The sequence below is a fragment of the Manis pentadactyla genome, chromosome 2, assembly GCF_030020395.1.
Source record: "Manis pentadactyla isolate mManPen7 chromosome 2, mManPen7.hap1, whole genome shotgun sequence".
Classification (NCBI taxonomy): domain Eukaryota; kingdom Metazoa; phylum Chordata; class Mammalia; order Pholidota; family Manidae; genus Manis; species Manis pentadactyla.
The window spans coordinates 113446244-113464162 of record NC_080020.1 but is presented as its reverse complement, the minus strand read 5'-3'; the positions used below and the strand labels follow the sequence as shown (position 1 = coordinate 113464162).

Below are 17919 nucleotides of genomic sequence, written 5' to 3'. Positions count from 1 at the left end.
GGAGAAACCCTTTATTGGATGACAAGAGGTCAGGTTCCATTGGTCTGCAACAGGCGCCAGACCAATTACACAACAGAGGGGAGAAGAGAATAGCTTCTCTCCACCCCTGGACCCTGGGGCTGCTGGAGGAAATACCTACTCATATGTTAATGGACTAAAGCCAGGCGGGGAATTCTGGAACTATTTCAATTTTACCCCACACTCAGACTTCCTGTTTCTGGCACTCGCCTTCATTTTTGCTGTGTTTATACTTCCCCCTGTCTGTGGTTAAATAAGTATAAAGCCCTAACACTGTAGATTGAAGTCTCTCTCTCTTGCTCACTCACTCCTGCTCTTGCTGTTTCATTCATTCCTACGCATAGGCTTACACACCTCCTCTCTTCTCTCCTTCTTGCTTCTTTTGCTTTCAGAATGATAATTCTAGGTACAGCCTTTGGTATGGTTTTCTATTTACTTCAAGCCGTTTCTGGAGAAAGTGGCTATGCACAGAATGGTGAGTCATTTCTAATTTTTCTTTAGGATTTCAGATTATCTCTAGTTTATGATTCAGGTTGCTCATATCCCTAATAGATCTGAGCCATACACTGGGTTGGAATGGAGTTTGAGAACTTATCACATACTCATTTTGTATGTCCTAACCACCAGGACGGGGGCCTGGGGACAATACCATGCATGGGTTATAATGTTTCAGAATTGTCAAGAAAGAATACATTTGAGTCTCTAGAATGTATCTTGAATGTTGGTTGATGCCTCTGTTCTTACAAAAAAGAATACCTGTATAGACACATTGGTTATGCCTTTTGGAAAATCTCTAGTGTAATTTACCTTATTAAGTAGTTTTACCTAGATTTGTTTTGTTTAACTTTTTAGGAGTTTCCAAAAGAATAAGTTTCATGATAAAATAATGTCCAGAAACAAAAGCTCTGTCTGCACTTACCATTGCTATATCCCCAGTGCTGAAAAGACTGTCTAGAACATAGTGGATATTCAATAAATATTTGAAAATGTCTTCAAAATATTTCAGTTTTGGTAGATTCATGTGAAATGTTTAGTGAATAACTGAGAATCATCTGAGTGAGTTGTCTCATTGAAATATATTTAATGTCTATATATTAACATTCATGTAAGATAGGGTTACACAGGGGCAGAGCTAGAGGGCTGTCCAGGCCACTGGGCAGAACAGCTGTGCTCACTGTCAGTCCCGACTTGGCCAGATAGGGTGAATGCACAATCCACCCCATCAGGCTTGTAGGAATTCTGACATTAAGGTTTAAGGGTAAGGTTACAGTTTCTAGTTTAATAATCTTAATAATCTTCCCTGCTTCAGGCACCTGCAGATGCAGCCATGGTCATGCAACCATTGCATCTGGTAGGAAAAAAGAAAGTTACAGTGATGTGGGAAGGACTGTATAGTCATACTAGCATCCTCCCCCACCCCCTCTTCACCAGATCCCCTGGAACACTGGAGGAATCTGTCCAGTGAGGACTCTCCCTTAGCTCCCCTCACATTAAGTGTGAGCAGATGCTCCTGAAGGTATGTAAGCTAGCCCCTCATGCCTTTATCTCCCCCCATTTTAGACAGCAAATGTCTCAGACGTCCATTCTAATTTTCTGTTAAACCATTCCTCTGAGGATGATATGCAACATGGCATGTCCATCTGATGTGAGGTCTCTTGGCCCACTGTTGGACACCATGGGCTGTGAAGCATTGTTCCTTGGTCTGAAGAGATGTAACTTGGTGGTCCAAATTGGTATAGTATCTTCTGTTCCAATACTTTAATGGTATTTTGAGCATTTGCATCTACCACCAGATATGCAAAGCCCAGTCCAGAGTAAGTGTCTATTCCAGTTAGGACCCATTTATGGTCCCCAGGGGCTACTGGCTTTGGTCCAATACAATCTGTCTGCCAGCTATGTTCATGGCCTTCCGCACAGGGAATTTTCCCCATAGTCAGCTGCAGTCTTTGTCTCTCTTGTTGCCAGACAGAACAGTTCTTGTTGGTATTCTGTGCCTCACAGGATGCAAGAGGAATATGTGTGGATTCAGTCCATCTCTGCATTGCTGCCATTTCCCCATTTCCACTCATTTCATGAACCCAGGTGGCCACCTCAAGGGAGAGCACCCACTGGCCCACTTGGTGGTTCCAGTCACCTTCTGATCCTGGAAGGGGGTTCTGATGGGCACTGACATGTCCTACTTTAATGCACCCCTTAAATTCCAAAAATGATTTCCACAGGGCTGCACCCTACACTGGCATTCCTTTAATAGTCCAGTTTTCCATCGCCCATTTACCTGACCATACAGCCAGGCCATTGCCTACAGCCCATGAATCAGTAAAAATACAAAATAAGGATTTATCATTGTTCAATTCTTCCATAACTGCAGGGAAAACAGCATGCAGTTCATCCCACTGAGCTGATTTATTCTTACCTTCTTCAACCAGAATCTTGCCATCCACTGGTCTTAATGTGGCAGCTTTCCAAACAGGGTATTGTCCATTCTCCTTGGAACTGCCATCTGTAAACCAAGCAGCTCTTTGCTGTTCAGTGGAGAGCTGTTCACAGGGCACAGCTCATATAGCAGTTGGCTCTGGCAGCTCATCAGGGGGCTCTAGGGTTGGTCCTAGAGGAAATGAGGCCACCTGCTCATGCATACAGTGTGGACCTCCTTGCAGTCCCCCAGCAGCTCCTGTATGAACCATTTCCATTTTATTATGGAACCCTTCTGGGCACTACCTTCCTTATTAGTGTATTTCTCTGGTTCTCTGACATCAGCCAAGACATTATGGATAAGGCATTTGCAATGTCCATCACTGAGTATCAGCCTCCTTCAGCCTGCTATATTTTCTGTATGGTTGAGACCATGTCTTGAAATGCTAAGGCTATGGATTGTACACCTTTATTTAAGCCTCAATAGTCTGCTGTTAGTCTCCATGAGCCTTCTGCCCTTTTCACAGGCCACACAGGACTATTGTACAGCAAATTTGTGGGCACCAGCACTCCAGCTTCTAGCATGTCACTAAAGTGATGATCATTTTTGTCCACCAGGTATTCTATATTGCTTCAAGTTAACCACCTGTGTGGGTTCCTCCAGCAGTTCTAGTAGTTTCCCTTTAGCATGCCCACATAAAACTGGCCTGAAGGCGGGCTTACATGCCTTCTGTTTTATAGTACTAGGTAGGGGAAGCAATCCCCAGTCAGACATAATATCCATCCCAATAATACATTCAGGTAAAGGAGATGCAACCACCTCACACAAAGTCTGCTCAAATACCCGAATTTTCATCCAAACTTTCACTTTAATCCCATCAACTCTTGCTTCTCCATATCCTCCCAATCTAACCTTAGCCCCTAAAAAGATTTCATCAACAGGTTTTGGAAACACAGTGCTTTGGGCTCCAATATCAAGGAGTCCCGGGAAAGTTTGCTCTCCTCCCCCTGGCCACTTTACCCATACATTTGCAAATGGCCTCAGGTCTCTGGTGGGTGGGGAAGGTGGGGAGGTGGTCAGAAGATCCTGGCCCTTTTGCTTGTCTATTTGCCTACCATGCCTGATGAATGCCCCAGGAGATTCCTGGTCAGGTTTCTCATTGTAATCTTGGCCTCCAAGCTTGTTAAATTCCTCCAAACTGGTGTAAATAGGGACTTGTTTGGGCCTCTGTAATGCTGGAGAACAACAGGTGGTTCCATTGGCCCACCCAGTCTCTGATAGTGCTGCATGAAAATCTTTGTTTCAACTCCATCAATGTCTGAAGACTTCCACTCTGTAGGGCTGAGTCCCGACTCTCCCCTTCATTCCTCCCCATTTTCTTAATTGCTTTAATGTTCCTGGCAATAGAGACCCTTGTGGGGTAGTAGAAATAACAAATCTGATAAGGCTTCTTGAACTGTTGCTCAATTTTGTAGCAGCAAAGTTACATGGGCTGCCCATGTAACAGGGGCCCCTTTAGTCACAGCATTCACTATAACCTGAGTGACAGGAATATTCAGTGGGTGAATATCTCATCATCATAAAGCCAATACCACATGCCTTGCATATGAAGCATATGGGGTGTTCCATTTAGCATTTGTAGGGGAAGTTGGGTAGTCCCCGTTCTCAGGATAAACAGACCACACAGTGGCTTTTATCCAGTCCACCAGACTGGCTGTTCCCTCAGGAATAACCTCTCATGTGTCTGGATCATGTACAGCCATCTGTGGTTATTCAATAGTGAGCTGTGGGTCTGGCATCAGCCCAAACATGCTCTTCCACTCTGAAGCATTCAAAACCAAAGACACGGCCCTCAAACTGGTTATTCTCACAATCCACTTTGGTAAAGCTTCTTCAGGAAGCTGGTGATACCGATCTACAAAATGAGCCAGTTCATTTCCTGGTTTTCACCTCCCCCTACATTAACTATCTTCTTGGTGACCAGAGGTCTCAGAGGTACTTCCTGTTGCCCTGACGTAAGTTTTCCCTTTCTAGGCAGCTTTGAGGCTAATGGCTACCACTCATATTGACCCAAATCCAAGCTTGGTTCAGCAGTAAGCCCTGATCCAACATTTTCTTTTATTTTCAATTTGGCTATTACAGATAACAATAACCAGGCACTGTAATATTTAGTCTGCTTATTAGTTTGCATTTCCTTACATATCCAATGAGCCACCTACTCAGGGGATACAGAGACACTGGCTCATTTTGTAGGTTGGTATCACTAGCTTCCTGAAGAGCTTTTACGAAAGTGGATTGTGAGAGTAACCAGTTTGGGGGCTGTATGCTTCATGTTTGGCTGGTTGCAAGACCCACAGCTTACTACTGAACAATCACTCCTCAGGAACTCGGTCCACTGCCATTTTGAAATTCCACTGGTAACTTTTACTTTACTTACTGATTGCAGCACAGCCACAGTTTCATACCATGGGTGCCTGTGTAACCATCTAAACATCAAAGGTTCCTTATCCCCTGCCCTTTCATTCTCTCTTCAAAAACCACATATTTCTGTGAACCTGGGCCAGTATTGCAAATCCCACATCTCTGACACCAAATGAGATTCCCACTCATCTAACATCAAATGCAATGGTATATTTTTTCCCTACATGTATATATAACAATAACAAAAAAAAATTATACACAGCAGTAATAGTATACCTTCATTCGGTACCCGGACCTGATTACAATGTGTGTAAATATGTGGGAGGGGGTCTTCTCACACATACGTACACCAAGCAATTCTCAAATACCAGCAGGGTGTTGAAGAACTCAACTCAATTCTGATGCTTTTTGCCCTGACCCAGCACCAGATTCCCAGGTTAAGGGCTCCATCCTACAATACTGCCCTCCACCCTCCACTTAGATGCCAGTCACAAGCCCCAGGCAGTTGCCTATGCTTCTGACCTACGGGCTTCAGATCGGAGGTTCCCAAGACCTCCCCCTTAGGTTTGATTAATTTGCTAAAGCAGCTCACAGAACTTGGGAAAACATTTACATTTACCAGTTTAATAAAGGATATAAGTTAATAGCCAGATTAAGAGAGACATAGGACAAGGTCCCAAATAAAGGAGCTTCTATCCTCGTGGAGCTTGGAGCCTGGCTCGGTGGCATGTGGAGGGGTTCTGGTTCCCCAAGCACAGAAGCTCTCCCTATTTCAGAATCATGATTCAACTGAGCATAGCAGGCAGAGCGGAGCAGGGAGAGAACAAAAAACTCTTCTCAGGGGTTTTGTGAGGGCCTCATTACATAGTCATGATTGACTAAATTATTGACCATTGGCTGATTCAGCCCCCATCCCTGCCCTTGGGTGGGGGTTCAAAAGTCTCTCGTTGACGTGATAAGACACCCATTTCACCTTTCAGACTCTGCAGTGTTTTCAGAAACTGTGGATGAAGACCAAATACACCTGGGAAATATATATTTGGTCATCTGTATTTGACCAAATATGTATTTCCTATGATTCATTCATTATATCACAGCAGGTCATATATCTTACTCCTTGGAATGTAGTATATTCCATGTCTCCCTGTTGACCTTAGTATTTTTTTAAAAAAATAAGAATTCTAATTGAAAGCTGAGTTACACTTCGACTTTTTAAATTTCAACTTTTTTTTTAAGATCTGTAACAACCCATCCACATGATCACATCAAAAAATTCCTGGTTTGGGGTATAAAATAATAGCTGCTTTTTGTTGAAAGATAAGTTAGTCTCTGATAACCACAAGAATGATCAAGGAAGAAAGGGATCATTTTTAAAAATCCAAGCCATTTATATTTTTAATAAACTAATTCCTTTCAGTAGGAAGACTTTTAAACCATATTGCCTTGTCTATAATACATAATCCAAAAAAATTAAAATTTTATGGAAAAATATTTCTCAGTGAACATTTGAAGACCGATAGGTTAACTCACTGTTCAAAAGCTCTGTGTAATTCCAAACAATAGTAATAACACCTTTGACATTGAATTGTTTTTCAAAGGAGCCCCAAAGCTTTCATGTGTATTCTTAGAATTAGAATTCTACCTATTCATTACTTATTTCTCAAAAAAATGATAAAAGTCACAACTATAATAAGATATAAATAAGATACATCTTATTATAGCTATAAATAATGATGCCAGGGCTCTTGTTTGCAGCGTCAAAGAATGAACTTAATAAACGCCCAAGGTAGGAGAGCCAGGGAGAGGCTTTTATTTAGGAATAAAGTGAGAGGAAAGAACTCCTGGCTCACACCAGGAGGGGACAAGAGAGCCTGGGGTGGTGCATTGTCTAGAGGATTTATAGGCAGCTGAGGATTTTGGGGAACTGATAAAGGGCTTAAGGTGTGGACTTGTTAAAAGTGATCTTAGGATATTTGTCCTTGATGAGATATTAAGTCCCTTTTAGCATGCTAAAGTGAATCTTATGCATGATTACAAACAATTAGCATAATAAAAATACAGGCTACATTCTTTTATTTGGGGAGTATCAACTGATCTCACTGAACAATGACTCTAGAGCTTAATGTTTAACACACAGTTTTGGTAGGGGGTTTCCTTGCAAGTAGTTATATTGCTCTGACTGTAAATATCCTGCCTTGCTTTATCTGGAGGCCCTCACCCTACTCTGTCTAAGCCTATGGTCCCTGTCTCAATAAGATAAAAGTGTTATGGAGTGCTTAGTGTGTTCTAAGATAACTCTTCATGTATATTTATTCAGCAATTTCTCATAATAACATGCATTTACATATTATGAATTAACATAATTAATTTGATTCATACATAACATGAACTAACACCCAGGTTTGGAGAAATGGAGTAACCTGGTGGAGGAACACAGTTACCAAGTGGAGCAGCCAGGATCCAGACCCACACCTGTCCAGCTCTGATGCTGGAAGCCTTCACCATCCCATACATTACCTTTACCTATACATTTTTCAACTTAGATCATAACTTTGTCTTTGTAAAATGCCATGAAATTTTGCAAATTTCTGAGGGGAATTTTTCTTGGTTACAAAGCAATTATGCCTGGTAGCACTGTAGAGCTATAGAACTGTAGAGCCAATGAGCTGCTGCTCAAAACATAGCCACTTTAATTGTAGGACCATGTAACTCCATGAGGAAAATCCCAGGGCAAATTACCTTTGAAACTGAAATCAGTCGAAGGGAGAAATACAGTGGAAGAAACCTATTTATTGCTTACAAGCATCTATCCACTTCTGCTCTCCCATGTCTCTTGTGACATGGCTACAGAAGGAGGGACCCCACCCAACCTCTCCAGTCCAGATATGCCCTCATTTGCCCATGTAATTACCTACTAATATGGAAATGGACTAGTCTATCCACCCCTTGGGAACACCTATTAATATGGAGATGCACTAAAGCCAGGTAAGAGATTCTGGAAATACTGCAGTTTTACCACAGACCAATTCCTTGTATATGTATGAAAATATACAGCAAACTCATATTGTCAGACTGGATGGCTACAAGTGGTGGGAGTGCTTTGCTCTGTGGATGCCCAGCATCTTCTGTCTGTACTTTCTCTGGGTTACTTGTATGTTGAAGAATTTTAGGGGCAAAGCTGATCCATAGATGTCTGAATCCAGATAGTAATATAGGTTCAATTGTGTAGAGTTAGTGGAAGGTCTAAAGAAGAAAAAAACAAGACAGCATGAGGACTGGATACTATCAGAATCTATAAGATTAGGAATGAACATGCTTGGAAATGTGAGCCCTAAATGGTGGATTGCACCTCATTACTTTAAACTGTCATCAGGAAGGGGGCCATAACCCTACTGAAATTACAGAAGGAGTCTTTATTGGTGGGAGAATTGAAAGCCTAATGGATTCTAGGAATGGTCAAAAAGAGCAGTGCTCACAGCTTTTACTTAGATGTGGCTTTTGAGATTTGTTACTTTGAACCAAGCTATCTCTCAGCTGGTTGATCCACTCAACCCAGGCTTTACTAACTTTTCCACAGGCCTATTTAATTATTTAAGTAAAGAGGGTGCTGTTTGTATATGCCGTGACCTTCAGGACACTCAAACGGGGTTTGATTTTAGTATATTCTGAATGCTATTTAAAGTCCTAGAAGCATTTACTTTCTACTGTTGATGGGCTAAAGAAACTTCTAATATCGATGGACTTGGAAGCAGTCATAGGTTCACACTCAACCACTCTGGCTTCGGTTGGTCAAAGCTAAAAAGGTAAAATAAGAATTCAAAGATGAGCTTTGGTTACCCCGGAGTTTCTCAGGTCCCAGGTGGAATATATTAGCTGACATATTTTTCTCTATTAAATATTGTGAAATATACTTAGAAAATATCGATTTAATCTTAGGGCACTCAACCCAGCTTAAGAAAGCAAATACCATCTCTGAGAGATTGTACTTTCCAAAAGTGGTTGCAAAAAAATTCTGGTTCCCCACACATTTCCAGACTTTTGCTAATATCTCTAAGATACAGTATCTACAAAAGAAGTATCTATAGGCACAGAAGTCTCTGTAAGATTCATCTGAGTCTTCCCAGATCTAGTTTCTTTCTAATTATGTTTGCCTCAGTTAGTAGCTTAAGACAAATTGCTTAAATAAATCTTCACACAATGGAAATAATCAGTGGTATTTTTAGTTGGGGTGCCTATGTAAGCAAGGGAATCCCTTATAAAGTGAATTTCTGACTGTAAAATAGCTATCATCTTCCCTCATTCAAAAATAATACCTGGGAAGAAGATCAGTGATGGAGTCAAAGTCTTGATCAAGTAGCATAAAATAATAGAGATAAAGTGTCTCTTATTTGAAATGTGCAAACTAATAGAAGTTCCTGTTTAAATAAAGGAAAGAAGGTGTTGGGTTCATTCTAGATCTCTAATGCACTAACCCAATGGCAAAAATATATAGAAATATTTGCAGATTATTTATTAATTATGATGATTTTTTTCTATAAGAAAAATCTGTGCTCATTAGGTTATTTTTTTGAAAACATGTTTCTTGTCTTTACCCTGGGGATTTCCTACTTTAAATAAACTATAATCACACCTTCATGTCCATCACAAAAGGCCTCCATTTCCTTAATGTCACTCCAGATTTCAGAAGGATGCACTTATTTGCTTCATTAACAGCTGCAGGTTTTTCCTCCCCAGAAGGCTTTGAAGATGCGGAATTGGACTACTCATTCTCGTGCTACAGTCAGTTGGAGGTGGACGGCCACTCCGAACACTTGCTGATCTGTGCTTTTGATGACCCGGACATCAACAGCACCAATCTGGAATTTGAAATATGGTGAGGAATGGTGGCTTTGATGAGTGCTTAGAAACCCTCAGTCTCTCTTTTCAGGTGCTGCTCAGCAATAGCTGTAAAGGAAGGAGTGGAGGGCCTAATTATCAAATATTAAAATCAAATGAATTCCTAAAACTTCCTGAAACTCCTTGGCCTTCACCAAAAGACTCAAGCAAAGATATTCTCACAGGTTCACCTTTCAGATCCTGTTGCTATAGCTGAATGTTGGTATGGATCTTGGAGGTGTCACATCTCTCCTAACTTCATAACACAATTTAAATCCTGGTTCTTGGTCACACCTCCCCCAAAATTTATTTGCCTAGCATGAGACAACCTAGTGTCTTCAAGTTGCATTCTGGAGCACAGTTGCCCGGTTTCTAGCATTTGAACCTAGAACAAGCTGTGTAACTCATCTGTGCCTCAGTTTCATTACCCATTAAATGAGATATGCTAGCCATAGGGAGGTTTTGATGATTAAGTAATTTAATACTTCCATATTTTAATTAGAAGACACATCCAGTATGTAATAAGTAATGAAAAAGAGGTATTAGAATTTTTCAATCTATGATTGTAGACCTAACTTCCACTCTCCTGACACAGTCTGACCTCAGATGATGCGCTCAACATCATTTTTCCAAATATCCCCAGGAATAAGTTGGCACTTGCTTTCATGAGGCTCCAGAGAAAAGTCAAAATAAAAGGGGAAGTCTCTGTCTGGTTTGAAAGTTTGGTAAAATGCTCAGAGAGCTTTATCTTCTCCCTCCTCCATAAATCATCTCTTGTTGCTGAGTGTTACTATCTCCAGTGACTTGAAAGAAATACTCTAACATGAAATTCTGACTTGCAGCTATCTCCAAATCTATATCAGATGACATAATTTTAGTTAGTTTCTTAGTAAGGAATGTGAGTCAAGATCCAGCATTAGTAAAAAAGGGTTTCTTAAATTCCATTGACACTCAGCCAATACCCCACAATATATAGTCTAGACAAACCCTGGGTTCCATGTCTTATATTAATTTACAAGAACTTCCTGCATCTGTCTGTGAAGGGCTTCCTGCTTCAGTCATTGGATAAATGTGGCCTTGGACTTGAAGTCTACCATGTTCTCAGTCTGCCTCTGTCAGTTCACTTCTATAACACACTTTCCAGGAATGTAGTGTGTTGAGAGAACAAGAGCCTACAATGTCTGGAGTCTATGGGGCAACTGGACTACACTGAAATAGCCAAAGCACTCATTCCAACGATGCACTCATTTTATGGGCAAAACCCTCTCCAACACATTCTGACTTTGGGCTCTCCACCCAGCTACTGGGGGGACTGCAGTGTTAAGTGGTTTCTTGGGGAAGCACAGACCTTTCCACTTTCACTCACACCACTTCCTTGACCACTTGAACAAATACACTCTCTTCCTGCAACAAGTCTCTTGATTTTTCTTGTCATATTTTAATCTTTCTATAGCCTCCATTTGGATTTTCCAATTAGATTTAGATATTTCAGTTGGATAGGGATTGTTTTAAGACATATTTTCAGAGTGAAACATTACATATGAACTCCTTAGTAGGTTAAAGCACTTCTGGAGAAAAGTTAAAGCTATCTACACATTGAGGGAGATTCATGCAACAGCTAGTTTCAGAGTAGGCAATGTATCCCAAATTAAATCCACTTAAAAGGAGTGTCATTACTTGCTGGTTAGATTGGGTTTCTTTTACACAATGAAGCTAGCTTTATTGGACCTCTTATTTTCTGTTAATATAAATTTGTGAAGAATTGGAAATCACTGAAAAATCAGATTGGATAATGTGGGCCCAGACAGCACTATACATTCTGCTGAAGTCATTACACAGGTATGATTATTAATAGAAACCAGATGCTGCTTCCCAGAGGGCTTATGGGGGTATTTTCCTAGATGAATTTACACCTGCCTGATCTGGCCACCAGAATCCCAAGCTTAAAAACTTGCTTACTTTAGTGTTCAATGAGCAGATCCATCGCTCAGAGATGGACTTGATTAGCCAAAATCCCAGAGTTTGTTATCAACATGCCAACTGACTACTTCACATGGACAGATACAGCTACCATAGACACCCAAACATTCATACTGGCTTAGGATTCTACAGGAGTTAGTGTTTGCGGGGAGGAAGGACAGAGAGGGCCTGTGTGTTGGATGTCAATATAAATCCACTCTTACTGGGGGACCTGGAAGTTTTTAATTCACCAGAACTCTATCCAGCCCCAGGTACCTGGAGTTACACAGCAGAGGCCCTGGAAACCCGCACCTAGATTGGAATCCCAATAGCAACACTTAAGCAGCTCTGACCAAGGAGTTTTTGAAGATCTCTGATTATAACAGCTGCCTTGTATCAAGGGAGAAGGATTAGTGTCTGGCATAGGGTCAGTGCCTGTAAACGGTACTTAATTATTTCAGTGTAGTCTGATTTTCATTAAAAATGTGATCAAAAGGGTGTTCAGTAAATATAGAAGCAAAACAAAGGTAATTTATTTGTTGATTTTAAGACTATAAGAGTTCAGATCTCAAAGTGGTTAATTTTTATAAATTTGTTGCTAACATTTAAAAATCTAGGTATCTCTTTAAAAATCAGATTTGATAATATGGGCCCTTATGGCACAAAGTAGCTGGATTCTGTCCTGTAGTAGGGGGATTAAGTCTCAGTCCTGAAGTTAGACCCACTTTTCTGATTTTTATTACCTTTGTAAACCAGTTGAATTTGGGACCCTGCCTTTGAGGTGTTTGGGTAATTTTCATACCTCTCAGAAGGCAATTGTATTTCCTTTATTTCCACATTCTTGGGGGTACTACAGTCAGTCCCATGTACCACCTACAGATACCACTTCAAATTTGTCATTTTTTTGTTTACATCAATTACTACCAATGTCACAAATCTATCAAATCTACTCATATTCTAGACTTAACTAGCAATATGTCAAGTGTTGTCACTCTAGTCGTTTCTACAATAAACCATACTACTTTTAAAGTTGTTCAATACTTCTGAGATAGATTCTATCTTTCAGAGCCAAATGAGGCATAAAAGGTATAGTTTGTGTTTAATATTTCCACATAAATATCTGTTTATACCAACAAGAGAAAATGTATTTATCACACTAAATTATACAAGATTGCAGGAGATTTAGGAGGGTGGAGACGGGGTAAAGAATCAGATGCTATGGTACCCAACGCTCTCTCTCTCTTTTCAGAACAAAGGGATTTGTGTGAGTGGCTTAGGGTTGATGTCCCCTGGAAAGACCTTACAGGGCCAAATCTGTTGGCCTATTGTACTACTTTGTGTCAAAAGTTCATAAAAACTCAGAAGTAAAGCCAACAAATCACTGAAGCGGTAATTAGTAAAAGTTCATTGTGCACACACCGAAAAGATAATTTGCAAACCAGGAGCACTCGAACAAGAGCGTGGAATGAGGCCCAGGGGTGTAATGATATAAAACATTATATGGGGTGAAGACAGTGAGTGTTCATTCTTTATGGTGTTTGGCTTCAATATTTAATTTTGTAAATGAAAGGAAATTGCTTAGTAGTTACCTCATATCAATTTGGGGAAACTGCACAGTTTCACTTTTGATTTTCAGGGGCATAAGCAAGAAGTGACCCTGTTAGGATAATCTCGCTTGTCTTGCACAGTGAGCTAAAATAAGCTTTGCTTGTGTTGACTACCTGGTTCTGTTGGCTCAGGGAATTTTCAGTTGTGGTCTCTGCATTTGATTTTAATATTGGATACTTGCCATTCTTTATTCTCCACCCACAAAATACTCTAAATAGCTCTACCCAACAGAAATACAGTATGATCCACAAATGTGAGCCATATATGTAATTTTAACTTTTCTAGGAACCACATTTTTAAAAATAAAAAAAAATAGGTGAAATTAATTTTAGTAACAGATTTTACTTAACCTAATGTATCCAAAATATTATCATGTCAACTACCATCAATATGAACAAAAATACTGAGATATTTTACGTTCTTTGTTTGCATTCTGAGTCTTCAAAATCTGGTGTCTATTTCACAATTGGAGTACACCTCAATTCAGACTAGCCATATTTTTCATACTCAGCTCTCAGAAGGCAGTCATATTTCTTTTATTTCCACATTCTTGGGGGTACCACAGTCACCCCCAAGGGTTCAGTAACTACTTGTGGGGTACTGTGTATTGGGTTGAACAATGTAGTTCTTCCTAGAACATTCCTAACCCTAGAGGTACATAGTTAGCAACCAGGTATATTCTAAGTTAATTAAGTGAATTGAAATGAATTGGATTGAACTGAGTTGAACTACTAATTTGGGATGACACTGAATTTCTTCCTTTCACCTGAAGCCAGGGTCAGTAGCATGAAGCAAGACCCTCTATCCTAGGCCACAGATTTACCTTAGTCTCCTGGCATGGCTTCTCTTCTATATAGGGCAGCTGCTGGAGTTCAGAGTCCTTAAAAGGATGCCCAGGCTCACAAGACAGCCATATGGTAATCCTTTATTGTGCTCATTAATCTGATTTCCCAAAAAGTGGAAATGAACTGAGCATACCATTTTAGATTCTTCCTAAACTTTCAACAGTACCAAGAACTTGATACAGGTTAAAGATCTATAATTGAATATTTTATACATTCTTTATTTACAAATATATTCTCAACTCAGTGACTGAACTAAAAGCCATTATCCTTCTAATTTCTCTACCTCATATGTTTATCTAAAATTCAGAAATGGGATCCCACCCCAGTTCTTTCCCTCTATTTTATTCATCAAATCATAACAATGTTGCCATCTTCAGAACTTTCCAGCTGACACTCCTCCCAAGTTTGTTCCCTAATATCCATCTGGCTTACCTTAAAAATTTGCTCTACTCCAAGTGGGAAAACCCATCTCACCCAACAAGGGACACACCCTCTAGAAACTCCAACACACACACACACACATACACACACACACAGCCAGAAGAACTGAATATCCTAAAAGAGAGCAGTTAACAAAAACCTGTTTGGGAGCAAGAGAGGACAACTTTAAGGAATGTCCCACAAATAACAAATATATTTAGCCAATTAATAACTTTAAAATTTCTTCACCAGTCTCTGTTTTTGTGACCTCAGGAGCTTAGCCAGTCACTCAAAGACCACAGCAGCCCAAAGCTGAGAGATTCTGCTCCCAAAGTTGAGGTATTCCTCTGTGGCATTCCTAAATTCCACAGATTTTAACCCTGTTCCCATCTGACCTCAAGCCATACAGACCCATTCTTTCTGTTCAGACTCCAGAAATAATCATAGAAAGGGCACCCTTAAAAGAAAAGTCTACACACATCAATTCACCAAAGAAAACCAACACACATTCTGGGTTTGTAGGTAGTAAAGAACCTTTCTAGAACATACTCCTTGTGATTTTTAAAAAAATATCTGATCAATGAGAAGAATTCTTTTCATGTAAGCAGACTTATATAGTGGTACTTTTTCCTACCATAATCCCCACTTTCAATTTGACACAATTATACCTCTTTTTGGGACCACTTGGCTGAGTTTAAAGAGCATGTAGGAAAAATAAACTGGCAACCACAGCTATCACAGTAAAGGGAAATTAAATTGAAGTTTAAGGAAGGAAGAACACACAAACAATTTTACTTTTATCATGCATTATTTAATTATTTTTACAATGATAATACATACTACTTCTTCAGTTTTTATGTGGTTCATTAATTTAATTTGTTTACATTCTTTTAAAATGTCAGTTTATTTTGGGGGTAAAATTTTCCTGTGGTAAAATATATGGATCTTAAGCGAGTTTGAGGAGCATAATTTGACAGGTAGCTATTACCCCAGTCAAGACATGGAGCATTGCTTTCACCCAAGAAGGTGGAATTTCTCTCACCTGGGGCATCAGGTACCCTTCCAATCACTCCTCACCCCCAAGGAGCAATTACAGTTCTAAATTCTATCACCCTTGGCTTTTGCCAGTTTCCAATAGGTCTTATAAATGAAATTACACCCTGCTTACTCTTACTTATTTCCAACTTTTGCCTTAAAATAGTATCTCATGATTTTTATTTACATTTCTCAGTTAATAGATAATGTTGCCTGACCATCTTCGCCTGTACTTTTTGTACATTTGTGTATCTTCTTTGGGCAAGTATCTGTTAAAGCCTTTTGTCTTTTTCATTTAGTTCTTTGTCCTTTTATTATCAATGTCCTTTTATTATTGATTATCTTTATATGTTCTAGATACAATTCCTTTGTCAGATACATGTATTATAACTATTTTTTGCCAGACTAACTTGTCATTCATTTCCTTAATGGCTAATTTTAATAAGGAGGAGATTTTCATTTTGATGAAGTCCAATGTATCTTTTTTTCTTTTTTACTTTTAGTGTTTTTTGGGTCAATACTATCTTTGTCTACTCCCAAAGTCAGGAAGATAATTTCTTATGTTGTCTTCCAAATATTTTATAGTTTTAGCTGTTATATTTAGGTTTATAATTGATAGTTAATTAATTTCACATGATCCTGAGGTTCATATTTTCCATACATTTGTTCAGTTGTACTAGGATAATTTGCTGAAAAGATTTCCTATTTCCTATTGAATTGATTGGGTGCTTGTATTTAGAATAAATTGACCTTATATGTATGAGTCTATTTCTGTGTTCTCTACTTTCCATTTGATCAATTCATCTCTTTATGCCAGTGTTAAACTGTCCTGATTACCATACATATCATAGTAAGTTTGAAACGAAGTGTTCTGAATCCTCATATTTGTCCTACTTTTTCAATGTTGTTTTGGCTGTTCTAAGTTTTATTTTTCCATGTAAATTTTAGAATCAGCTTGTCAATATTCTAAAACTCCTGCTGAGATTTTGATTAATATTATATATACCAATTTGGGGAAAATTTCCATCTTTCCACTACTGAATTTGCTAATCTATGAATGTAGCTCTCCACTTATTTAGCTCTCCTTTAATACTCTCAGGAATGTTTCATAATTTACATTGCAAAGGCCTTGGACATCTATCGTTAATTTTATCTCTAAGCATTTTATGTATTTATTGCTATCATAAATGGAGCTGTTATTTTCAAAATTTATTTTCTAATTGCTTGATACTAGCTTATAGAAATATAATTGACTTTTGTACAATGGCCTTGACGAATTCACTTTATTAGTTCCTGTAATTGCAATGAAGAATCTTTGTAATTTTCCATATGAACAAATATGTTATCTGCAAATGAAATCTTTTTTATTCCTTTCTCAATGGTGACTTCTGTTTCTGTTGCTTTATGCCCTGGTAGAACCTCCAGTACACAGTTGAATAAAAATGGTGTAAGTGACTATTCTTTACTTGGCCTTGTCTTAGGGGAAATATATCCACATTATGTATGATATTAACTATAGACCTTTGGTAAATGCCACTTATCAGGTGAGAACCTGTCCTCTATTGTCTGCTGAGAGTTTGTATCATAAGCAAATATTGAATTTTGTAGTATGTTTTATCTTCATCACTTGAGATGATCAGATTATTTATGTCTTTTATTCTGTTAATGTAAGGAGAAGTGACATTTTTCTCTAACGCTTTCAAGATTTTTCTATTTGCCTTTATTTTTCAGCCATTTGGTTATGATGTGCTTAAGTGTGGTTTATTTGGATTTGTCCTGCTTGTATCTGCTGAGTTTCTTAAACTTTAAAATAAATATTATTACTTTAATTGGGAAATTTGGAGCCATTATTTTTTTCAGTATTTTTTTAGCCAAATTCCTTCCCTCTTCTTGTTCTAGGATTACATATTTATTCCCTTGATATTGTCCCACAGGTCAATGAGACTTTCTATTTTTTCAGACTATATAATTTCTATTGATCTATTTTCATGTTCACTGACCCTTCCTTCTGCCATCTTCAATCTGCTATTAAGCCCAACCAATACACTCAGTACATTTTAAAAAATTTTAGATTTACTTGTCTGTTTTAGTATTTTCATTTTGTTCTCTTTTATAGTTGCCATTTCTCCACTAAGGTTGCAAATTGGTTCAATAATTTTGACTAAATTCTTTGTTTAGCCCTTGAACATATTTACAGAAGCTGCTTTAAAGTCCTTTTCTACTAATTTCAGCATATGGGTCACCCTAAGGTCAGTTTCTATTAACTGCTTTTTGTCTTGATGAGGGGTCACATTTTCATTTTTCATGTCACTGTAGTACTTTTTG

General features: G+C 38.8%; 1 protein-coding gene across 4 annotated transcripts in view; it reads left to right on the top strand.

Moving 5' to 3' along the window:
* The first annotated feature begins 275 nt into the window (after window positions 1–275).
* The window catches only part of IL7R (interleukin 7 receptor), a 32064-nt gene continuing 14420 nt past the window's right edge, over window positions 276–17919 (top strand). Inside the window, exons 1-2 of one of the 4 annotated variants that reach the window (XM_036892696.2) lie at window positions 276–493; window positions 9590–9725. In XM_036892696.2, coding sequence (XP_036748591.2) covers window positions 412–493; window positions 9590–9725 — 218 coding nt within the window. In that variant the 5' untranslated portion in view covers window positions 276–411. Of the gene's footprint in view, window positions 494–9565; window positions 9726–17919 lie in introns of all 4 variants that reach the window. The other 3 variants (XM_036892683.2, XM_036892673.2, XM_036892693.2) reach the window with 3 other exon arrangements.